Genomic DNA, 27398 nt, shown 5'->3' with positions numbered 1-27398 from the left:
ACAATATTATATAAACAGACTTCTAATCTATTTTCAGTTTAATGAAATTTTGAGTTTATATCTAGTGTTCGAGATTGGAGCAACTCCGACACAAGACACAAGATTAACACATTTGAATGCTGCACCCACGCACATTTAGTACTTACATGTTCACAATTCATGAATATATCAATTGTAGAAAAACAGAATTTAGTAAGAAGACAGGACTATGCTTCAACTGTCAAAGACATTGTGATGTCAATATGAGCAGAATCAATACACAATGAAAGAAGTGCTTCAGATGGCACCACACACTATTACATAAAAAAAAATCAATTCAAAGACTGTTCAAACCATCAGTGCAAACAGCACTTTCAAACCCATCATCCAGTTGAGCTGATGGTGCAATCGTCGAAATACCAGTACATACCACCACATTGTTAGCCACAGCCTTGGCTTAAATTCTGTCAAATTCTACTACTATATGTTCGTCGTCTAATTGACACAGGTTCAACACTCATATTTAATAACGTATCAAATCGTCAGAATCATGACAATGCCAACCTACATTGGATGACAAAAATATCAACAAGAACCAAGATCCGGTACAACACTACTGGCGACGGAAATTAAATCAAATTATCACTGAGCTAATACAGACATTCATCACTGGATAAATTACTAAGAAGGACTTCCATTTGTTTAAAATTCATCACCCATTAAAAAAAAACATGAGCCGTCATTTACATTTCATATATCAAGGAAAGCTTTAAAAAAGAGCAAGGACCATAAGGATAATGGCAACACTTAAAGGCAGATTCTTGAGAACTCTCACACGAATCAAATCTCGCGCATCACACAAAAGGTTGTGAGACACAGGCTCACTCAATTCAAGACATATTTTCCCCAGACATTCACTAAAATTACGTTCCCAATTCATAAACCTGCTGTACTACCAATCCCGAAAGATAAAATTTAATCATCAATAAAATTGACGATGGCGGGCGGAATGTTCGAGATTGGAGCAACTTCAAAGAATTTAAAAGTCGGGAAAGGTACAAGCTCTCGGACGTTCATGTTTATAAACATGATTCTGCTAATTCGTAAATTATCTACGCCTTAATTTCAAATGTACTATAATATTTCCGTATAGCAACGTCGATGAAAATTCTCAAACCTTCCAACGCAGTGTCCTTCGACGTTTCTCGAATATTCTGGAGCTCAGTTTTCTGACGTCATCAACATTTTCGGCCTAGCAATAAGCCTAAGCGCTGTTGCCAGCGTTGCAAGCTGCTACGTAAATATTTAAGAGCAACTTGCCACGCACCGGGCTCACTGTACTATTACCAATCGTTCATTAAACTGTTATTGCGCACCGGATTTCTCAATCAAGTATCAGTTATAACTCAAAACTACGAAACTCAGCCGCATGCCTAGCAGATTTAATTTTACCAGAATTTAATTTTACCACAATCGACCATAAAATATTAGTAATTCAACAGTGAAGCTATATTTATATATATCTATATACTTATAACAACTAAGTGCGCCAAGCCAAGCAGTCACCAGTACGCAGTGTCGGTAGTTATAAGGTGTCACCAAACAATTATTCGTACAAGCAGTCATCCACGTTCATACCACGTTCATACAGAGTGTGCCACGAAAGGAACAAGTTCTTTCCCTTTGGAGCATATTTACGTCCTTTTGCGCTCCTCTTGGAGTATACTTCCGCGCTCCTCTTGGAATACACTTCCGCGCTCTCCTTGGAGTACAGTTGCACTCTCTCAGTACCTTCACTGCAGAAGACGCTCGTTCACTTTTCCAGTCCACATTAACTACAATACTCCCATACTCCCCTTGGAGTATGATCGATCCTGCGGCATACTGCTGCACGTAAATAGTCAACTATAATCTCATAATATTAAGTCCTTCCGTACTCGAAGGTATTTCATTTATTGCTTTTGCACTTGACTATCTTCCTAATACTCCCATACTCCCCTTGGAGTATGATCGATTTTACATGATAACTACCACAGAGACATTAACATGCTCCCCGTTTTGAGCATAATTAATTCTCTCTGTAAGCACTGCTAACTAACATTACCATCTTCTCATGCTTGTTGATGAGCATGGTCGACTGTCGTTGGTCGATCATGACGATCGAACATGGTCGATCTTTACAACATCAGCATAAACCCAATATTCAACATCCATTACTAATAACAATAATAGCAACGACATCGCAACCACTTCAAGAAAGCAACCTCACCTTTACCATAGAATAATTCCCTCTCTCCCATCTGAAGTAACCATAGTACTACAATATTGTAACTATTAATAAACCAGAATAAACCGATGTCTTAAATCAAAATTACCTACTGTACATGTCTTCTGCCCTTCCACATGTATTTTCCCTACGAATCTCTACGACGAGAAATTAATACCCTGAACTATTGAATTGGCAGTTCGAGCCACAAAACAAATCTTTAATTTTGAACATCTAGAATTCATTAATTTTTATCTAAAAATATCAATTTTATAATCAATGTCTAAATAAAATTTAGTTATTTCAGTTAAAATTCAATATTTAATAATAAACTACCATTTTTTGTTGTAGTACAGATTTTACTAGTTTTTTATTACTTATGAACTAATACAAAAGCAAGCCATTTACTGAAAAGTTATATACTTGTCAATAGACTTTATATAATAAATTTACTTACATTTATCGGATATAACATGAAACTGCTTTTCTTAAATTCATAAACGAATATATTGTATGACTGAAAGTATATTCACGTTTCTGGAAAAATAAAATATTTGGAAGTTAATATCATTGGTTTTATCCGTAATAGAAAATTATACTTTTCATCAATAGCATTTGCTGCAAATTTCACTAAGTTCTGAAATATGAAAATGCTCATTTCAATAAAAAATACATTGGATTGAACAAAAATAACATGAAAAAAGAAAAGTAAGTGAACTATTAAGTATGAAAATTTTAAATGGATGTATTTTTTAATTAAAATGTCTTTAATTTTTCTACATTAAAACATTTCTATTTAAAATTTACAATTTACCCTTTTTCACAATGAATACACAACATTCACATATCCAATATTTTTTAATAATATTTTTAAATGAACAAAATAGCTTGTGGCAGGATTTTTGTTTGCTTACAATTTTTATTACAATTTCATAACCTTAAAATATCATTCCTTTTCTTAATATTTTGAATATGCATATGCATATATATGATCTATTTATATGGTGTATGTGATGTATTATAGAATTTAGTGGTTATCATAGTATTTACTACTGGATCTAAAAAATTACAGTACTTTACAATTTCCATATATTTGCATTTTTTCATTCGCGAAATACAAATTTGTAATTATTGCATTGTTTTAAAGAATACATGTTAGTATGTCCTTTTAACAATAATGAAAAGAATTTAAATTTATTATGTCAAAACAAATTGATTACAGAACAAATATTTAATTTATTTTTTCTTATTTAAAAATTTATTATTACTTAAAAATATATATTACTTAAAAGTATATAATTGAAAATAGGTTACTTTTATAATTTGTTATTAAGTTAAGATAAATTCCAATAATACATCTATATTTAGATTTTGTAAGTTTGGCAACAAAGAGTGAAACGGGGGCGGACAGTATATAATATAAAAATAATTTTATATTTTAGTGCAAATATATATTATTTAGTAATTATGTCTTTTAAATAAATTAAAATAAATTTTATCCTAAACTGTAAAAAGAATAGTTTTGTTGAATATTTGAAAATGGATAGATTTGGATTTTTTAGTACTTTTTTTAAAAATTTTTACAATTTTTACTTTTAAAATTCATACAATTCTATCTTTTGGTATAATTAACTATTGAAATAACGCGCAATAATTTCTATGGATTTTTAAATCATTATTCATTTCAAGTATAATGTCTTTGTTTTACTGCCGAGTAAATTTATTATTTATACACTTCAAAGTGTGTTTCTTTTGATTTCCAGTGGTTTGTCATGGCCAAAGAGCCATTTTGATGGAGTAGTGACGTGGCAGCCGGTTACTCTGCAGGTGTAATTTCATAATGAATTGTAAGTGCATTTATTGTATAATTAATCTATTTTTCATACATGTGATAAAATTTAATATATATTTTATAATAAGTAAATTTTAATATTGTTTTTTCAAAAGAATCAGTTTGTATTTGGTTTTATTATAATTTTTTTATTTGTTGAATGTTTTATTTCCATTTTATATTTCGTTATTTATTTCTATATTTTTGAAATATAAAAGTAACAAACATTGTTTAATAACTATTTTCTCTAATTATACCACTATCATGAAATACATAATTTTTGAAAATATATTTGTAATTAAATATTTTATGTAGTCACTATATAATAATAATTATAATTTGAATATTATTAATGGATAATAATTTACAGAAGAATTTTAATTTCTTCCAATTTTATTTTTTTATTTGATATCATATAAAATATTTAAATTTAAAAATTTGATATTTTTATATCCTCCATACAGTTTATGTTGTACAGTTAAATAATTATATAGTTTATATTATTTTATTAATTTTACACATTATTAATTAATAATATTTATATAAATTTATTTATTTAAATAAGTTTTTTAAAAATTAAATTAAATTTAATTTAAAAATTAAAAATTAAAAACTTTTTTAAAAATATTCATTTATTTTTAATTTCAGTAAAATGGTACCTTTTATTTATTTCCACATTAATAAGTTCTTCAGTGACTCTTAATGTTTCATCTTCAACAAGTTCTTATTTAATGTTAGATGATAAAATCCGTATAAAGGAAATTTTGGCACCAGGTTTAGAATTAAGAGAATTATCAGAAGTTTATTATGCAGTGTCTGGATATAAACATATAAAAGAAACCATATCAAAAGTTGCTGTATGTTTTTAAATTATAATTTTATATTTAAAATTATTAAAAGTATAATTTTAAATGATGATATCATTTATTATTTTGAATGCTAATGATCTTTTGATTAGTCTTTCTGATTATAAATGAAAACACTTTATTTTAAAGGAATTCATTATATCCATATAATTAGTGTTTATATTTTAGGAAATATGTGAATTTTTGATAAAATCAAGTAATGATTCTTTAACAACGGAACAAATTTATTATCTTGCTTGTACATGGAAGTTACTTGAAAGATGTCAACCCAAGTCACTTCCATTAAGTTCATTAACAAAGGTTTGGAATAATTTTTAATTTAATTTTATAATAATATTCTAAGACTAATTGAAAATGATGTATATAAATTACTTTCGTTCTACTGTAATAAAACTGAAGATAATACTATTCTGATAAAAAAAATTATAAAAGCAAGCAATATTATAATTCTAAACGATACTCAATAATTTATGTATTTCTTATTTTCTTATAGACTTTAACTGCAGTATTAGAACAAGAAAATTCTGTTTCAGAATTATATTATGCTATTAATTCTCTTGTATCATTTGGTCAGAAGATTTCAGATGCAATAGTGGCCAAATTATTAAGAATTTTGCAGACTAGATTGAAAAAGGATGATAGTCCATTAAAGTATTTATCAATATAATTGTTAACGTTATGTAATTGTTAACATAATATTTTAATAACAATATTTATTATAGCTTAGGATATATTTTTCATATTGCTGCAAGATTGGGATCTGTTGGAAATTTTGCTTTTAATTATATCGAAGATGCTATTGTTCAAGCTGATGAAGTTGATGATAAATTTTTACAATTTGAGGGAGGACTTTCTATTACAAGTAATAATTAAAATAATTCAATTTTTTGTTTCAAAGAGATGCATTAATTCATTAATAATCATGATTTTTCAAATTATTTATTCGATATTTATTTTTATATATTTAAAAAGTAACATTATGTTGTATTGTCTTATAGAATCTGAATAGTTATTTTGTTTTTGAAATTAAATATATACATATATTTTTTTATTAAAATATATTTTATTTAATTTCATTTTTATATTTGTTTTTAGGTCATTTGGTCAATGGTATATTTAAACTTTCATCAATTTTAAAGAGAAAACCACCATTAACCTCTCATCAAATTGTTAAATTAGTGAATTATTTCTTATCACGCCGAACTGTACAAACACCTAAGGGTGCTGTAAATTTTCTTTCATCTATTAACATTTTAGCAACTAACGAATTTGAAAAACCAGTCTGTATTGCTTTATTTGAAGATGGTACTGTTGTTTCTATTAAGCAACCTCTTGTTCGTGTTAAGGTCTGTGATCTTCTTGGTAACTCCTTATCATCAATAATAAATGTAGTTGCTAATACAGCTACAAAAATAGGAGATGATACAGTTGTTATTAATAAGAAAACATTTCAATCAACTCCAAATGATAAGTATGTTTATTTTGTTTTGTGATTATTTTCCCAATAATTTGCTGAATTAGAATATTTTAATATCAGTTATACGCTTGGGATAAATTAAATGTTGAAATATTTATTTATTTTTAATTTATAAATAATTTATTTCAACAAACAGTGATGAAATATCTAAAAATTATAGTTGATAAAGCAATTATATCTATTTCTTTTCTAGAACATTATTTACCTTGAACTTTATGGATACCTTGCCTGAACCTGGATTTTATAAAATAGTATTGTCTGCAGCATCAGTGGTTAATACAGTTTCAATAAAAGTATTAACTGAAGTGAAAGTTGACTATTTAGAGATTGGAACAGCTGATGCTGATCAAACCACTCAGCCAAAATTAGTCAAGTATTTAATAAATATTAAATAAATTTGTTTATTAGGACTACAAACATTTGCTTATTAACAATTTTATTTTAGTGTTGTTAATTATAAAAAATTAAATGGGAAAATTGAAGCAGATTTTCAACAAAAACTTGTTATTCGATTTCTGTTAAAAGACGCTTTAAAAAATAAACCAATCAAAGTGCATCAAGCTTTTGTACGTCTTTCATCTTTGCCATTAAAGAAAAAGAATCGGGAAATTATATTTGTAGCAGAAGTAGATGCTTCTTATGTTTATAAATTTGATATGGTAATGAAATTATTAATATTTAAAAATGTATTTATTTTTTAAATATTTTTACTTATAAATTATGTATGCTTATATATATATATATATATATATACAAACTCATACAGCCTGTTGGTACAGCCGCAAAAAATTTTGATTATCAAAGTGGAGTTTATAGTATTGAACTAATTGTTGGTGATGCTGTTGTGAGTAATTCTTTTCAGTGGAATTTAGCAGCTGTTAATTTAAAATTTCCCGAATTAATAAGTTCAGAAGTTGTTGAAAAATCAACTTATAAAAGAGAGCCTGATATATATTTACCAAAGCCAGAAATTAAAGTAAGAAAGAATTTTAATAAAATATCTAAACAAACTCATTCAGTCACTTTTAAAAAAAATTATGGTATTGTTAATTTAAGTTTTATCATTATATTATTTTTTAATATTATTTTATTATACAATATAAAGACATTTAAAAATGAAATATTTAAAAATTTTTTCATAAGATCAATAAATTGCTAAGTATAAATTATCTTATGATAAATTATTTATTTTGAAACTTGTGTAACACAAAATATATTAAGACCCTGTATTTTTAGTTCTTGTTTAATGAATTTATTTTCATCTACGTTTTATGTATTATTAAATAATTTTATATAATAATTATATTAAAAAAATTTATAAAAAATAGATTAGATAAGAATTATAAGATACCACAACTACATTTGAAAAATTGTTATAATTGATATAATAGAGTACAATTACAAATACTATAAAAAGTATCCAAATTTTAAATTTTTATAAAATATTTTAACATGGTAGATTTTAAACAATTTTACAAAATAAATTTTTATCTTATTAAAATAAACAATTAGTAATGATTTTGAAATATTCTTATATAAGAAAATCAATTTTATTATTAAAATTATGTATATAATTAAAGTACAAAAAATTATGGTGCATATTAATGTATCAATTTTCAAACATTCATATATAAATCTCGTAAAAAATTACAAATATACATGTGCTTAATTTTTTTTTTTAATTCATTTTTCTCAACTATTAATTGTATTGAAATAATATTTCAAGTTATTTGACTGTGTAAAAATTTATAAATTTGGCTTGCATAATATTATATTAATATTATTATATATTATATTAATTAATGTTATTAAAATTATATCAAAGTATAATTTATAGTCTAATTTTCTGTAATTAATTTTTCATTGGTTAACAAATTGATTTAGTTTTTCTATTAACGAATACTATCTAAATATTTGTTAATTTGACAAAACAAAGTTATCTAGTTAAATATACATATGCAAATATAACATGTATTATAAAACTTCATTTATTTTTAGCATATGTTTCGAGAACCTGAAAAACGACCACCTGCATTTGTTTCAAATTTGTTTACTGCACTATGTTTGTCACCAATTCTACTTTTGATAATTTTATGGGCTAAATTAGAAGTTAATATATCTAATTTCCCATTTTCTCTAAATGCCATTGTTTTTCATTTAGGATTAGGAAGTAAGTAATATTTTTATAATGAATTAAGAGATATTTAAAAATTTTTCAATAAATTTAGCCTGATGCTTGACAACTTAATTCATTTCTATTGATTTGTTGTTTTCAGTTGGGCAAATAATATATGGCGATTTTTCACAAATACAAATTTTATATTTTATTGTATTTGCATGCTATTATTACCTACATAAAAAAATAAAAGAACATAAAATGATAAATACATATTTAGCATATAAAAATATTTAATCTCGTTACAGGTATATTTGTATTGTTTGGAGTATTTTGGTTAAAACTAAACATGTTTACTACACTTCGATACCTATTTGGACTAGGATTAATCACTCTTCTTTCTGGCAATAAATTACTGTCGCAAATTGCACACAATCGTAAAACGTCTGGTTAATTCTTCATAAAATTTAATTTTAATTATCAATTTTAATTTAATCTAACAGAGATTATTAATTTGGTTTAATATAGTATTATAAACAGTGGAATATAATTTAAAAGACAAAACAATCTTAGTATTCAATTAGAAAAATCTAGTTAATTTTAGTAATGAATTACATAAAAATATAATGTGTAAATTGTTTCATATAAATCATTTTACTTTGAACATCTCTGTTGTTATACATAATTTTCATATGATTAGAATATAAAAAATAGCTGAATTAATGTCTTGTAAATGTTTGACAAAATATGTAGTTTTTCTTATAAATTATGATGCATTATTCAATAAATATTTTAAAAAATTTGATTTTTTATTTTCCAAATAAAATCTAATTATCAAAATTCTTAAATAATGTATAAAATTTAGTTTATATATAAAAGATTTAATAAGAATGTGAAATAAATTTTATTTAATATATATTAATTAAAAGTGTATATATATTTATATATATATAGAGTTCAATATGTATAATATTAAAATTATTTTTACTTTTTAATAAAAACTCTAATAATATTCTATTTTTATTATATTTCTATATTCAATAATAAATTTGAAACATTATTCATATATTGTTTTAAATGATTCTTCAAATTGTTTGATTCTTCATTTAGTTTCTTCATTTGATATATTAATTTAATATTATCGTTTCGTTTCACAATGGCAAGATTTAAAAGTTTTTGTATTGGTTGTATTTCTTTAATTGTCTAAATATATAACATTAAATCTTTAAAAATTGAGTACGATGTAAAGTGAAAGAATAAAGAATTAGAAATTTCCTACTTACGTCATAAATTTGATTGGTTTCTAAGAATTTTAATATTTTTTGAGAAAATTTTTTATAGTTTTGAAACGAAAGTGGATAAAGAAAAATGTTTTCATTAAATGTTTCATATTTGTGACATAAGTTTATCATAGTCAGGATTTGTTCAAGCTTTGTTAGACATTCATTGAAATATGTTATAGTTACATTATATTCTTTATTATAAATTCTTAATTGATTTTGAATCCAAGTTTGTTCTGTAAAATAATATATGAAATTGAATTTTATTTTATTCTTAGAAAATATTTATTAGTTTATAAGTGGAAAGTCATAGTGAGGCTTCAAAAGTAGTACATTTGGAATTACAAATTTTCATTTATCAAGATTTAAACATTATAGATAAAACTTTAAATGTTTAAAATTTTTAATAAAATAATATGAATTTTTTTTTGCAATATACCAAAGTTTAATTCTAATGTTTTTAATAATTACTTTCTCATCTGATTTATCAAAAATTATTTTGAATAATTTAATAATTAGAGATAGTGTCTAAGTAACTGAAAGAATTAGTGACAGTATCAAGTTACCATTAAAATCATACCAATTATGAAAGTAATTTAATTTTTGTTTAATTAAGCTTTTTACAAATTATTATACAACACACAATTATTTGAATATATCTGTGTGCGACTGTTCATATAAATTATAAAATCTTAGTGTCAATATAATTGCTGTACCAAGGGTAAAAGTTGGAATAATTCATTAAAAATGGATAACTACTTTGTTTTATTTATAAAAAGGTTATTACAAATAGTATTATTAAATCAAAACATTATTAATTAAAATATAAAAAAAAATTCAAAACTTGATCCACATAAGATGAATTTTAATGACCTATCGTATATTTATTTCAAATATATTAGTTTGCAATGTTGAAATTAATGAGTTGTCTGTCATTATATTTAATACTTATAAATTATTATCCGATTTTTGTTTTCAAATAATAGAGGTATAAAATAAAAATATATTCAAATTTGATTAAAACTTTTTAAAAGAATTAAGTAATTAAAGTTTCACTTGATTATAATTCATAATTATTTCAGTATATAATTATTTTAGCAATAGGTATATTTTGATTTATAAAAATATATTTGAAAAATTAATTCTTCAAAGAAAACAATATTATTTTCTAAAACATTTGATATGCAAATTTTAAAAATATATTAATTTATTATTGTAATCTTATTAATAATTAATAATGTATTAAAAGTAATAAAAAATTTTTTAAATTATGCACAATTAAATATATTCCATATATATTCAATATTATAAAATTAATTTTTTTCTAAAGAACAAAAACTTTTAGAAAAATTAAATTTAAATAACATATAAAATAAAATAATGCACCAATTAAAAGTTGTTTTTGAATTCTCATATATGAATTTTTAAAATAATTTTGCTCAAATATATAATCTGCAAGTATTTTTTGTTTATTCATTTGAAAATTGACCATTTTATTTTTAAGGGTTTGTATTGTTTCAGAAAGTTTTTCTATGTGTACTGATTGTCGAGAAATAATTCCATAATCTTCAATATATTTTACATTAATAAATTGTAAATCCTTATTTTTGTCTTTTGTATCTATTGAATTTATACAAAATAATATAATTCATTTAGCTTACATTTGTTTTAATAAAATGAATAAATGAAAAACGTTACTCAGTTCATGGTTGTTTAAAATTTTTCTCAATCTCTCTAAAAACTTATGTGAATATCGTCTCAAAATAATTTCTGTTAATTTATGTAAATTTTCATTTTCTTCCTTTTGAGTATTCACTTTAGCTAGAAAAGATAACATTTTAATCAACTTAAATATTAATAAAAGTAAAACATTTTTTGAATGATCTGAATTATTGTCTTGTATTATTAATAAATATATTTAATAATTGAATATTCATTAATTGCCTTGAAATGAAATTGGAATAGACTATATGTATTGACGTATATCATATGCAATATACTATTTATTTACGTAAAAGTTTTGAATAATATTTTACATTACTTGTACTATTCAATAGGTATCTGGGATCAGACTAAAAGCCTCCCTGTGATGGTGGATGGAGGCTTACTGACAAGTGGAAGGGACAATGCAATAATTCAACACTGCCTTTTGAGTATAGTGTCTTTCCTTTTATTGAATATAATGAATATAATAAATAGTCAGTGGTCTATGTATGTCGAAATGAATGTATGATACAATGAATAGATGAGTTTCTTCAATTAATATGAGCGACAAGAATCCTGTAATTGTATTCTTGGTAGCTTGATGCTTGATTCTCCTACTCGTAGTTATGAACTAGTGGTGGTGGGAGACTCGCGATGATGCCGTCTTTACCGCTGCCGAGAAGAGCTGTAGCGGCCTGAGTGGGGGGCGCCTGTTTGACGTCACTGATAAGGAGGCAGCGTGGGTCTGCCGTTGCCGTTAGTGAAATGCACGCTGTAGCGGTTTAATGGAGGGAGGATATCCGTGTCACGTCACTGCTTGACGGGTGGGAGGATTACTCGTACCGTATACCATGTATTAGTGTTGCTGCTTACTTAGTTGGTGGGAACCGTGTGTTAGTGATCCGTAAAACCGTGTAATAGTGTAGCTTACGTGTGTGGAGTCGATCTCAGTTGCATTGATGATACGTAAGAACGTGTGTAATAGCGTGGTTTACGTGTGTTGAGGTCGATCTCTGTAGTAGCGTTGGTAGGCCGAGTGAGCTTAGCTTCCGTTGAACTGTAGTCGATCTCTGCAGCGTTCGCGGGCCGAGTGAGCTTGGCTTCCGTTGGGCTGGAGTCGATCTGTGCAGTGTTGGGTGGCCGAAACTAGGTTGGCGTACGTTGAGCTGGGTTCGATCTGTAGGACGCCGATCCTTTCTCATTAAATATCCTAATACAGGCTTGCGATTCCGGTGAATTCTGGATCACTCTTGTCATGCTGATTGTTAGAGTGACGTCACTAGAGTCTAACCTTGGAAAGTTCGTCGGCCCTTGTTAGTCGGAATTGTAATGTAAATTCGACTAATTTGAGTAGTGAGGTTTCCCGATTTTGCTGAATTGTGTTTATGACTCGGCGAGCAAATGTTTCTAACTAAGCACGGGTATCTTTACCTCTCCTACTTTGTTTACCGCGTAAAATTGCTGTAATCCGCAACAATAGGTTATACTGAAATTTTTGAATTTATGTTATAAAAGTTTTCATAATTTTCCTTTTATATATATTTCAATTTATATAAAATAGAAAAAGGAAAATAATTTTTATGACGATATTTTTAATTTTTTATATCTATATTTAATTAATTTTAGTAATTTATTTGATTACAATGTTTAAATGATATCACCAATGTTTAATTCATAATGTTTAATCAATAATACTTATTTTTTAGATTATTTTATTCAATTAGTTAATCATTAAGTAATAATCAACTAAATATAATTTCCAAAAATGTGTATTTTATAATAATATCGCATAATTGTGCTATAAAAAAACATTTTAGATGAAGTTCATGCTATTTGTGATATATTTAACTAGTAAATGTAAAAAGTGGGACAAATGATATGCAATATACAATCCGTATTATATAGGTAGATATACGGACAATGTAACTATTTTTGTGAAGATTAATGAAATTAATTCAATAAAATTAAAATTGGTTATATTTTAACAACACTACATCATTTCTCTTGAAAATGTTATTTTCGATTTATTGGTTTATTACACAATTATAATGTATTAAGTTACAAATAAGAATATTAATCATGTCAATATTAGAAGGAAAAAATATTTATATATATAACTTGTAAATATAGTTGACTGTTTTAAATAAAAAAAGTATGCATATAAAATATATACTTTTATTATATTGATTCAAATATAATAGTTAATGCATCAGTAAATTATTCCTAGTTATTTATTGCCCGTTGTACAAAATGCAACTCATCGTTCCGACTTGTTTTATCAAGGCCGGTTCGACGGATACAATTTGATGCCGTTGACAACTCAGAGATCACGGGTGTTGTGTGGTAGCGATGACAGGTCACAAGTAGAAGGCATATTATAATAATACAATAAAGATATGGCTGAAGTATGCTATTTATTCTGTTATTTATTAATGACAAGGTTGACTAGTAATACTATTATTAATTATGAAAATAATTCTTGTGGTGGAAGTGATGTGTTTGCGGTGGAAAACGTATGCTCATCTACGCAGCTTGATGGTTTGAATGTGAATGTAGAATGGCGCGAAGTTTCGTTCGTCGACATAGCGCTGTTTGAATGAGTACGTGTGTGGCTGAGGTTATGGATGCAGCGTAATAATTGAGTTTTACCGTAGTGGCGCGAAGCTTGATTCGTTGACGCTCGCGCTGGGTTTTGCTTACTTCCGTAAGCTTCCGATTGAACTAAGGTGAAGGTTACTAAAATGAGATGCCCCTGTCGAGCGCAAAACTGGACGGCACGTACTGGAATTTATTCCGCACTGTCATATTAAGAGTAGCTTCCTCGTCCTTAGTGCTTGTCGATGTAATACTCTGAATGTCAATATATATATATATATATATATATAATTATTGTAGTAGATACTACTTACAAAGACTAATCGTTGACTCGTCGTCGGACTCTGATAGGCGGATTGTCGTCGCTCCCTTGGAACATCTAACGATGGTTTCTTGAACTGCGTTAGTGGACATACGGGCTTATGTCGTCGTTCTTCCGGGGCTTGTGACTACTGTTCCAATACCAATGTTAATGGACTATCCGAAAAAGTGTAAGTCGTTTCCCGCAATAGAGTTAAATCGACTTTCACTAAATTTAACTGAGTATGAAATGTCTCAAGGGTTTTAATATATTGAGAGAGTATTACTAAAAGAAAGAGATATCAAATATACTACTAAGCAAGAGTTATCAAAAAAAAGGAGAGACACTTCGAAAAAGAGTAATATCACGAAAATACTACTAAAGAAACTATCAAGAGTAAATATCAAGACAGTTAAATATCACGAGAGAGTATTAAGATAGTTGAGTATCAATAGTAAATGAGTATTGAAAATTGCCCCCCTTAAATACATTTGCTGACCATGAATTTGACGTGAACCCCTTCCCATATTTTCTATCCAATCAGAGACTCCTCCCTTATGGTGCGAGGTTAGCACCTCTTTTGGCTTCGGAGTTAATTAAGGGCCTAGTCGTTTCTGGGTCTTCATCTGGTGACAGCATTGCAACTTGTAGACAGCGGGAAGGAAAAGGAAGGTCTGCTTGCAGTAATACTTGATGTAGTTACCAAGCGGACCGAACCAGATGTCTAAACTATAGGTTTTTCCAGATGTTTTATGACACTAGTGCTTGATAATTTTGAGCAACTGAAGTTTTGAAATTCAAATACAAATTTTACGATGTTACTTGCCAGATGTTTTATTGCGCTGATAAAAAGAAAAAATGTTTTCGCATTCTCGAACACCCGTAAATAAAAGAAATTATAAGTTAGTATAATATATATGTATATTTATGCATAAAATTTTATTATATTAATATATGTCATCTTATGGACAAGATCATATTTAACGATTGTATTTATTATTAATATTTTTAAATATAATTATTAAAATTTTCAATTCTCTAAATTTAAACAAATTATATTTTAATAAAAGTAATGACGAATATTCTTTTTTGTAGAAGTGGCGTATTATCATTATTATTTATTTTTTATGGAATATTTTGACGAAGTTTACACTAAAATTGGACGCACTTACAAAACCTAAAATTTAAATGTACGTACTACATAATTCCTTCATTTAGTAGTTCATTGATTGTTTCATGCGTTTTTCCGAATAGGAGAATAATTAAGATAAGCGAATAGGAATGTAAGTCAAATAATAGTGCGGAATTATAATAAATTGTTTATTGTTGTTCGAAATATCGTAGGGATGTAATTCTTGGCTCGAACTGCCAATGCTTCAATAGCTTAGTTTGCCGCCCTCTGTAGCAGACGCTCGGGAAGGGGTGAGATGTAGGAGCTGTACAAGAGTCGTGAGAGTTGGTTAATTATATTTATTATACAATTTATTACACTATTTACATATGGATGTTGTAGAATCTTCTTGTATCTTATATGAAGATATGATTTCTTGATTGGCTTCTTACATAGGAGGTGTTACTACACAAGATGTCTTGAAATCGTTTAATTGATGTAAATTGTACAGGTAAATAATTGCTGCACACTTTTGAGTGGAGAGTGTGAGACAATCTTGATGATTGTCTTATGGCCGGTTCTATTGCCGGCTCACAATAATTGAAGAGAAAATGTATATCAACGTACTTACAGCGATATCGTAATTCAATCTGATTCAGCGGTGAGAGGGACACGAATCATGTGCGGCGTGACTCCTTTACTCACCAGCATAAACTATTCTTGTCGCGAATTACTAGCACTTATTTCTGTGTTGAGTGAATTGTTAGATTTGGCTTTCTTGGACACTTTATTTCTATAATTTGACCTTTCCCTAGACTGCTCACTCTCACTCTGGATGATTTGTTCTTTTGTCTCGGAAGGGTGCCGGTTTTCTTCCTTAGTCCAACATTTAAAGCTTCTTGTCGCGAACCCCCACTCAAGGAGTTCTCGTTATAGTTTTCCAATCAGAGCGTGCCGATTTCCAAACGTATGCTGATTGTACACGCCCTTTTCCAACTTCCGAGGAAATTAGGCATTAACAGGGGGATGTCCGAAGAGCATCTTTGGTGGTAACGCCTTGCGTGGAAGTTTGTCCCCTTTCCTGGAGTGACCATAGTGGGGGTAATTCGTGGTCAAGCATTTTTGCCTAATTGAAGTGAGCGGTAACATGTGGCTAACTTGAAAACAATGCCTAGAATTCTTGGTAAATGTATAGGCACACGTGCAACTTAGAATCTCGAGAGGCGCGCGTGCCGAGTTTCGGGTTGCAACGGATTTAAGAAATGTTTTCCATTCAATTGTTTTGAAATATTTTAATCCTCAAAATATACTAGTATAAACAGTCTAGACGGGTTTTGATGTGAGCTCGCAAGCGCCGTTTTATTGCTTTAAAAACAATAGCTATGCGGCAGGTCAAAGACCATAAATGGCTGTTTATGAGTTCACAGTTGTACAAACCTTTTCAAGTCTCATGTGGTTTTGGCGAGACTTTCTTAGTTTTTCGTATCCGTTTGATAATCCCCCTTTTGTTGATTATTGAAGGTTTTCCTAGTAAATATAATTCGAGAGATTTTCTTTTCATTCTCGAACAATTGTACTAAATATGTATCTTAAAATGTTAAGAGTAATAATAATTTAGTATAAAAGAATCATAAAATATAATTGAGTAAAATAATATTTCATTGCTTGTATTTCATATAATTATTCTTTAAATTAAATCATTATTTTTATAAATGATTATATTTAAAAATGTTCAATAATAATTCGTTGAAAACTGTTCGAAATTGTGCTGTTTCATTGCTTCCCCGGTGATGTTGATGAGTTTTTCCAACTCGGCTTTCTCTCCTTTAATTGGGTTTAAATTGGAGAAGGCTTGATTGAAATATTAAATGTTTGTTGTTGTAACGGGCTGTTAGCAGTTTCCAAGCCGGAGCAATGGACTCGGTTGTCAGTGGGAGTTCAGAAATTAACTGCACTGCTGGACCTTGCACTGCGGCACGGAGGTGATGTATTTTTTCAACCTTGCTAGAGTCATCATTGTTCAGGACCAATGCCTTGAAAAGATACAAAACTCACGCCAATCTTCTTGTTTTCCTGAAAACTTGGGAAGACTGACTTTGAGAGTCGGGTCCCTTGTATCTGTACTTTTATTCGAGAGTGAAAAGAAAATCTCTCGAATTATATTCATTAGAAAACTTTCAACAGCTATTATAAAAAAGAATTATCGAACAGACATAAAATCTAAGAAAATGTCGCTAAGGTTGCTGAAGGCTCAAAAAGGTTAGTACATCTGGAACATACTCATAAACGGCCACTTTATTGCTCTTCATACTACAGACGTAGTAATTGTTTTTAATGCAATAAATGACTCTTGCTATTTACCATCAAAACCTGGCCTGCCTGTTTACGCGAGAATATTTTGAGGTGTAAGATATTTGAATACAATCGAGTGAAAAACATTTCCTAAAATCTATTGTAACCCGAAACTCGGTACGACGATGTTCGGCAATCTGCGCTGCACGTGTGCCTTCAATGCCACCAGCAAGTATGCATTGTTGTCGAGTACGACAAATGTTGCTGCTTGCATACGTCAAGCAAAGACGCTTGACCAAAATTCACCCCCACCACGATGAGTCCCGGAGAGGGGCAAATCTTCCACTTCAAGCCTAATTTCTTCTGAAGTGGGAAAAGGGTGTGCACATTCATTATGCCGCCGAAAAGCGGCGCGCCCTGATAGGAAAACTATGACCAGAAGCTCCTTGAGTGGGGACTCATGGCAAGAGGCCTTAAAGGTAGGAACAAGGCAGCGAAAGCTCGCTGTCCACGGGGGACAATTGGAATACGCTGTCCGCGTGGGCAGCCAAGGACTGTTCGCAGAGAGAATTTGAGAAAACGGCTCGCGTAGGCAGTCAAGGGCTATCTCAAGGGAAAGTTAAGTAATAGAGACTATTCGTCTATGCAAGCCAAGTCTGAAGAGAACGCAACGCAGTAGTACGTGTTAATAAATTAGAGACAATTATATTGCGAAGACCCACTGATCATATCAAGACTAGTGTATCCCTGCGAGTATAAGAGTCATCTGGCACGCATTTGCTTTACTGCGTGCCCTGGTGACCCATTCACCCCTGGATCAGATCAAAACTACGATATCGCTGTGAGTACACAAATCCACGTTATCTACTCAATTATTTCCAGTCGGCGGCAAAACCGGCACAACACAACCATTAACGTTATCTCACACTCTCTGACAAGAAGTATACAGTAATTATTTACCTGTGCAACTTTTCAATTTAACATCAATTAAACGATTTCAAGAGCATCTTGTGTAGTGACACCTCCTATATAAGAAGCCATTCAAGAAATCATATCTTCACTTCGACGAGAAAGACGACCACGCACATTAGTGTTTGTCGCGTGCTTTGTGGTAAACTACTCAATCCAGGATCAGGTCAAGGTACTGCATCACTGTGAGTACGCTGTCCGTGCAACCTACTTATTCTAGCTCGACGATGGCACTGATCGGCACAACACCTTAATTTAACGATCTCAAGAGCATCTTGTGTAGTGAAACACACCATTCAAGAAAACGTTCAAGAAATCATATCTTTACACTAGACTCAAGAAGATATTAAAACACCCATATGTAAATTGGGTAATAAATTGTTTAATAAATGTATAATCAACACTAATGACTCTTGTACAAGCCCTTCCACCCATCTCCATCCCGGGCGTCTGCTAGGGCGGGCGGCAAACTAAGCTATTGAAGCATTGGCAGTTCGAGCCAAGAATTACATCACTATATTTCGAACAACTTTGTTTTGCGAGACTTCTCTTAAACTAGATTTTTTTGAAGAATTGGTGAAGTTTAGTGATCATTTTTCGAGTCGTCTTATATTGTGCGAATTCCTTTTCAAGTGGGAGGTCGTAAATCTCCGGATCTCCTTAGTGTAATGCCACGTGTTACATAGTATGCAGTCGCGAAAATGTAACTGTTGAATTTTTGAAGTTTCACGTATGCACGGCACTGGTGAGATGCACTACCTTCCACTATCCGGCTTGAAGGACCAAATGTTGGAAACTGTCTGATTTCGTGACTCGAACTGCCAATGTTTCAATAGCCTTATAATAGTTTGCCGCCCGCCCTAATGGATGCTTGAAAAGGAGTTAAGTGGAAGGGCTGGTTTAATACAGTGTACACTTCTTCGTTAAATATGGTTTATTATGGTTTATTTATAATTACATTATTGATGTGTTGGATTTATGCGATGGAAAGATGTATCCTATGTTTAATCACGAGGATGCAGTTGCTTGGAACTGCTTTTGTGGTGAATAGTTTTTGTACACGAAATGTTCCTTGATGATAGTGATATTGTTATTAATATGAAGGAGATAGTGTCAATCCCTGATCTTGCAGCACAAGTGAATCGACGTATCTTCCTTCTGCTGTGGAGTAGCATGCTAGCCGACTAGTCTTTATGGGTTAATAGCGTGTCTGACTGCGTCAAAGACTGAAAGTCTACTACAGCACATCGCGGTGCGTTTGCCTTAAATATCCACGCGGCAGCTTTGTTAGCTGACAACAATGGAGACGATTATGGTGCCAGAATCAATTGGTGCGACAGTGGTGCGAGAAACAATCGAGGTAATTGTGCAGTTGTATCATTTCGGATATACTGGCTTTTCCTTGACATTATAATCGTTGAAGTTTTTCCCGAAAATCATAATCATTGAGGTTTTTCCCGAAATGATAACAGTTTTTCCAAAAATAACAACATTTGAGAGATTTTCGGATTCTCAAATAAATACTTAAACAAAATTAATATTAAATTTAATTGAGTAAGAGTTGAATAAATTATAATTTTTAAATTAAACTAAATAATTTAAAAAGCTGTTGTTTTTATTAGATAATTTAAATATATTTTAATGAAGTCTTATAAAATAATCTTAGAAAAAATTTGAGTCCATTTTTAATTTTCGTTCTTAAATAATTTAATTATGTTTAAACTATATAATTTTGTATATAATGACTTAATCAATTTAACTGTAAAAATATTCAGCATATATATTTTAATGGATATGTTTCATACATGTGTGCAAATACATATGTCCATATAATGTAAGCACATGAATTACGAACATGAGTATAGGTAATTATTAAAAAGAAAATTTTTTTTATCTCAATAAAAAATAATATAGAATGTTTAATAGTAATTTTTATGTTTACGCTTGTATATTTTAGCAGTTTTACTAGTTAAATATCAACTTTATATTGTAATTGAATATTTTATCAGATTTTGTAATATTACTTAATTCTTTTTATAATATATGAATATACATTATTAGTAGAGTTAATTTGACATAACATGCATAATATAAAATGTTGACATAACTTCCATCCAAAAAACATGTTTTCCTCCCGTTTATTGTTAGTGAATTGATTTTCATTATTTTCACACAATTTTTTCTCAGTTTCATGTTACGATTATGATTTTTTAAGGTAATAACAATTGCTTTAATAATTTTTTTTAAATCTGAATGAAAAATTGATAAAAAGAATGCTTAATGCTTATAAATGTACAATTGTTAAACCATTCCAACCTATACTTAAAAATATACGTTAAAAGTGATTTTACAATTAATTACACATATTTTATCAATAAATGTACTATTAGAAACTTGTTCATAGTAATGTGTTCGGGATTGACACAGTTTCCACGAATTTAGGACAAAGTAGGTCACACGCGTTGTACGACGCACGGTACGCGCACTCGGACCGGCACGTGCGCTCGGGCGAATGTTTAAAAACACAACTCGACAAGTCCAAGCAAGTTTTTGCGAAAGAAATTAAATCATATTATATATAATTATATACTATAGGATCACACAAAAGAATGCCTACTGTTCGGGATTGATGCAGTCTCATGAATTTCAAACAAAAGAAAGGTCATACGCGCTGTCCGGCGTACAGCATATGCGCCTAGACTGGCACGCACGTGCGGACCGGGACCCGCACTCGACCGAATGTTTACAAACAAAACTCGGCAAGTCCGAGCAAGTTTACGACCTGAAATATAATATACTATAAGATCACCCAAGGGTATTGCGCTTACTTTTCTCTCGTCGAACATTCTCGAAGGTTCTAGAATTTTCCTTCCACGCCTCATATAATAATTACTGAAACAACGACGATGCCTTGTTGTCAGTCTAAGTGAGCCACCGCGTGGCTATATAAGGGACGCACGCGGCGCATCTCGCTCTCTCGCTGAAAATCTCTCTTGCCGAACCACGCTCGCTCAACTGCGCTTGCGGCTATCATCTTGCCGTGACCCGACAGCAGTGACACCGACCATAGTGAACCGATCTAACTATCTACCAGTAGAAGCCATGGCACACGGGTCTCGATCTGCCCTCAGCAGGACTGCCATGGAACGGTCGGTATTTTCAGCAGAGCCGCCACGGAAGGATCAAGCCTTCGGCTTCGTGCGCGTATTTAAAAGGCTCATTTGTAATATCACGTCGCGCTTACTCAAGTGTAACTGTCGCTCAGTGTTTTAGTATACTGTGAAGACGACACGTGGCCATATATTCGGCAGCATAGTTAAGAATACAAGCGTGCATAAGAATAAAAAATCGGCAGATTAGATAGTGATTACTATGGATTACTAGCCAATGGAATAGTGATCAAAGGGGACATCAATTACGCAGCAGTAATATACCTTGCCTGCATTCTACAAGGTACATTATTTTATATTAATAAATTAGTTAGTCACACCTCGCATACAACAAGTCGGGCAAACTTACGCTCTCCCGAACTAACACTTCAAAACCGTACAGGCCCCTCAACGTAACAAGGCCCCCCAGTCAACACAAATGTCGCTATGCATTAAGCACATTGTCAAGGACAGACAACAATAGATCGACTAATTGACTATAAATACATATCATTAAGTCCTTCAAGAGCTCGATGGCTTATCATTTATGACTCTTGTCTGTGATTAGCCCTTCTACTGCTCCCATAAATAACTAGAGACATAATTGATTACTCACTAATTTCCATAAACATCTTACATCATATCAAGTATAGTTATTCTGCAAATCAAACATACTTGATTCAAACACCATTTTCTCATGCTACCTCATGAGCATGTTTGACTACATAGACTAATGTTTACATCAACACAATCTCAACTTAAAGATACACAGTAATATCCATAGAATCTACGATATTCAAGAATACAAGGACATACCCTCATTACTACAATATAATATTTTTCAGCCCTTTCATTTAGTATTTTTCTTGAAGCTACCCTAGCGAGAGACTAATCCACTGTACTATTGAATTGGTAGTTCGAGCCATAAACTAAACCCTTCAAATCAAACATAATCAGTACAATAAATAACGAATTTCTAGTTTAATTAACGTCATATTAATTATTTTATATCATTCAAAATACATTTATATGAAATGAATAATACATTTTATTCTTAGTTTTTAGAAATAAGTGTTTACAAATATTATTAAAACAGATAAAAATGTATAAAATAAAATTCAAATATTTTATTTGCTTCTTTTAAACTTCTTAAATTTTTTTCAGATCTATCGACTTTTTAAAACTTTTAATAGAAAACGAGTTGATTAATTTAAAAAGTAGAGAAATAGATTCGCGATGTATAAATATTCAAAAAGTATTTGATTATTAATTATCGACTTGAATATATTTTATTTATATTTAAAAAAAAAATTGTAAGATTTATACTCCTGATACGAAAGAAAGAGACATATTTTTAAGTCTTACATAAATTTTTAATCTTGATACTCTCTATTGATTCTTTCATTCCTTGATATTTTATAAAAATTGCAATCTTTAGAAATTTTTCTTTTTGCTTTTGTTCTTGTTGGATTACGTCTATTTGGTCATAAACCAAATTAAATACATATTGAATACTAGTTTCATAGTATATTTGATTCTTTTGCAATTGTTTTTTTTGTATATTTAACAAATGAACAATTTGGGTAAAATGCATAATATTTCCTCTTTGTCTTTGATCTTTGGCATTTTTAAATGTAGCCAAAAGAACATTTATACTATGAAAATTATAAATAAATTATGAATTATATTATGAATATTAAATAAAAATTCGATGTCATAATTAAATAGCAGATTAGTGAATTAATAGGTTAAATAACAAAATAGTATATATTTAATATTTGAATTACTTTATTTTTTTTAAACAATGTAATAATATATAATAACAGATCTTTTATAGATTCTAAAGTATTATGCAAATATATTAATGTTTACCGCGTATTCAAACGAATCTTATGGTACGCACAATTTTATTCATTGAGAAATATCAATAGGTCACTTACTATTGATTTAATTCAGAAGTTCGAAAAGGGTTTCATAGTTATTAACTGATTTATACGCGATTGTCAAATGTATTATCGTCATCATGATTATTATTATTATTATTATTATTGAAATCGATAAATTTATTATACTTTTTTTTGAAGTTTTAATTACTATTATGAAATAAACTTCGAATTTATCATTTATATACTATCTTCTAAAATAATATAAAATATAAGAGATATGATAGAAGAGAAACTTTAAACATTAATTTAAAAAATGCAAAGTATGAAGAAGATTATTTCTATTATAGATTTATAATAGGAAGCTGAATTCTTTATTTTTAATATTCTTTTAAAAATTATGTCTATATAATATATATATAATCATGAGAAAATTTAATCAAAGATAATGATTTAAATGATAAATGTTTTGGTAAAGTTTTTTCCTCGTTAAGTGAGAAAATAATAAACTAATAATAGACAGAGAAAAAGGAAATATAGGAAATTTAAAAGAAAAATAGTAATCAAACTGTAAAGCCTTTTGTCAGTATATGGACATAATTTTATTTGTTTAAATAATTTATGTATATGAGAAAGTTCGAAAGTTTGTATGTTTGATCACGTTCGAAGGATCAAATGTTTGAAAATGTATTTAATTTTCTTGCTCGAACTGCCAAGTTCAATAGTTCAGTTTATATGGCGCCCGTCTTAGCGATGCTTAAGAAAGGACATAAGCGGTGGGGCTGTAAATATGTACAGTGTGTGCAAACTTCGTTAGAACATCGTTTATTTGGTTTTATTGAAAATTACAGTATTGTTGTACTAAATTCACTTCTTGTGGGAGAGAGTGAACTATGTTCTATCACAATGATGTAGTTCCTCTTTGGTGGTTGTGACGATGTCGTCAATTACGTTATAGGGATCAGGAATGGATTTTGTATATTCCTTGAAAGGAAATATAGCTTGATTTGAGATCTATGCTAACGTTGTAAAATTTAGCAGGGAGAGCCGACCATACTCATAAAGGGAGTATGGGATTATTTGTGGTCTGTGCTAATGTTGTAAGGATTAGTAGGGAGAGCCTACCATACTCATAAAGGGCGGTTGGAATTATTTGAGTGGTAGTTATTCTCAATAAAGACTGCTGGTATACCTTCGTGTGAAGGAGGGTCAGATACCGTGTGCCAACTATTTCCATGTATTGCAGTATTGCAGTCAGTCCTTGACTGGTTCTTAACCGTTGTGCACTCGAGAATTGAACGCGTGTTCTTTACAATGGATGCACTGAGATAACGTGGATTGTGTGACTTCCTCTCTGCTGTAGACTCCGGCTTAATAGCATGGCTAGGGCACTACTGACTACTAGACTGACTAGGACGAGTAACTGACTCGGAGGAATAACTGACACTGTATAATGAGTAACTGCTGAGTGATAATTACGAGACTTGATGCGTGCTTGCTTAAGTATCAGCGTGGCAACTTAACTAGCTGGAAACAATGCTGTTCTGGATTGATTACTTAATAAATTCCTTACTTAAACATCTTACACCATATCAAGTATAGTTATTCATACATCAAACATACTTGATTCAACTACCATCTTCTCATGCTACCTCACAAGCATAATTAACTGACTACACCAGCTGATTTTTACAACATCAGCATTACTTCAACTTCAAGATACTTAGTCATATCCATAGCATCTACAATAATTCAAGAATACAAGAATACATCCTCACTACTTCAATAGAATTATTTCTCTCTACATCAATGTGCAATATTATTATAAACATTTACACATAATAAACATTGTTTTTACTAAATACATAATATTTTTCAGCCTTATCACTTATTATTTCCTTTGAAGTTATCCTGCCGAGAGACTAATCCACTGAATTATTGAATTGGTAGCTCTACCCATAAACTAAACCTTTAAAATCGAACATTTGGTCCTTCGAGCCGGATAGTCTCAACGTCAGATAGCGCAATTAAGGAATCGAGCACACGAGCAAGACCCACACATACACATCAGGCCTGCTAAACAAAGTGGAAGGCAGTACATCTGTAGAGAATACGTGGTCCTATTCCACGAGCTATCAAGCAATAAGAAAGAGTTCAACGACGCCACTATGGAGGCCAACGGTACCAGGAACTTCAAATCAATAAAAGCCAGCTTTCTTTCCAGCTGATCATCTCCCTAATTAATCTCTGAACTTACGATACAAATGACAACATAGTCTAATCGCATTCAAATATTACAGAACCTTGTGGAAAATATGCTGTACCTGAACTTGACGTCACAGCAGAAGAGCTCTCAGACTCGTATCCATTCGTTGAAGAAGTCCACAAGGCATTTACTAAGGAACATACGTACCTGGAGATGATCTGACAAGCTGTTCAAGATAATCATGAATATATTAATCTAATATATTCATGAAGGAAGCTGTCCAATCCTCAAACACTAAGAGTCCTAGAAAATCGACACTCAAGAAAGCTTGACTGTCACCCTTACCCTCTGTATCTCATATTAAAACTCATTAAATTTGTAACGCATCAATGGAAACTGTCTGAGGAAAGTGAGTCATTGCAAAAACATATCTTTAGATGAATTAAGTATAGATTATTACATTACAAAGAATTATATAAGATCTTCATCAAAGACCATGCACACTTAGATGCACCCAGAGCATCTGCTATACTAATCAAAACATTTTTTGAGAAAATCTATTAAGAGGAGTACAAACAATACAACATGGCTTAAAAATCATCATTAAACTTTGTCACTCGTTCAATAAGGAGCCTAGATTGAAAGAATCCTCACCGATAAAGGTACACACACAAAAGGCATTCTATTAATGTACAAGTATCACATAGGCAACACTATGACACATGCAGCCAACACAGTCTATTCATGTGATACCTTACTACCAAGCACACTATGTAAGGAGGATCTGGAGATTCATGACATCCTACCTCCGTACATAGTGCATGCTGACACCATGTGACAAATAACACAGAAGGAGGATCAGGAGACTTATGACCTCCGACCTCCATATGTAGCACAGCTGACGCCACGTGACAAATATCACAGAACTGCAAGTGTTACCGTTCCTCAAGATTATCTTAGATTCATTATATTGCATGTTTTTGAAATAAGAAACTGTTCGAATTTAAAGGGTTAGCTTATGGCTCGAACTGCCAATTATTCAATAGTTCAGTGGATTAGTCTCTCGGCAGGATAATTTTAAAGGAAATCAATAACGGACAAGGCTGAAAAATATAATATATTTATTTTAAATACAAGGTTTAATGAGTGTAAACAATTGTAATAATATTGCACTGTTGTGTAGAGATAAATAATTCTGTTGGATTATTCAAAATATGTGTTCTTGTGATTTTTCTGCTATAAAGGCTTCTTTGGATATTGCTGTGTTACTTTGAGGTTATGTTGATGTTATCAATATCAGCTGATGTCGTCAGTCAATCATGCTTGTGAGGCAGTCATGTAATCGATTATGTCTTTGATTATGTACAAGGGAT

At 30.2% G+C, this 27398-nt stretch overlaps 2 protein-coding genes across 2 annotated transcripts in view; one reads left to right on the top strand and one right to left on the bottom strand.

Annotated features, from left to right (window-relative positions):
• The first annotated feature begins 3980 nt into the window (after nt 1–3980).
• On the top strand, nt 3981–8998 carry OstDelta (oligosaccharide transferase delta subunit). Its single transcript, XM_011505321.1, has 11 exons — nt 3981–4092; nt 4725–4933; nt 5111–5242; nt 5436–5593; nt 5665–5804; nt 6038–6413; nt 6613–6792; nt 6865–7078; nt 7186–7395; nt 8418–8589; nt 8844–8998. Exons 1-11 carry the CDS (start codon nt 4086–4088, stop codon nt 8987–8989), a joined length of 1944 nt encoding a protein of 647 aa, XP_011503623.1. The 5' UTR covers nt 3981–4085; the 3' UTR covers nt 8990–8998.
• Nucleotides 8999–10343: 1345 nt separating this feature from the next.
• Nucleotides 10344–27398, bottom strand: part of LOC105366797 (uncharacterized) — a 23555-nt gene continuing 6500 nt past the window's right edge. The window contains exons 2-4 of the mRNA XM_011505356.1: nt 23302–23591; nt 11514–11636; nt 10344–10351 (exon numbers count right to left, since the gene is read on the bottom strand). Coding sequence (XP_011503658.1) covers nt 10344–10351; nt 11514–11636; nt 23302–23591 — 421 coding nt within the window. The remainder of the gene's footprint in view (nt 10352–11513; nt 11637–23301; nt 23592–27398) is intronic.

This window comes from Ceratosolen solmsi, unplaced genomic scaffold (assembly GCF_000503995.2).
Source record: "Ceratosolen solmsi marchali unplaced genomic scaffold, CerSol_1.0 scaffold12, whole genome shotgun sequence".
Lineage (NCBI taxonomy): Eukaryota > Metazoa > Arthropoda > Insecta > Hymenoptera > Agaonidae > Ceratosolen > Ceratosolen solmsi.
Note: the sequence above shows the minus strand (reverse complement) of the source record. Positions and strands in the feature narration are given on the sequence as shown.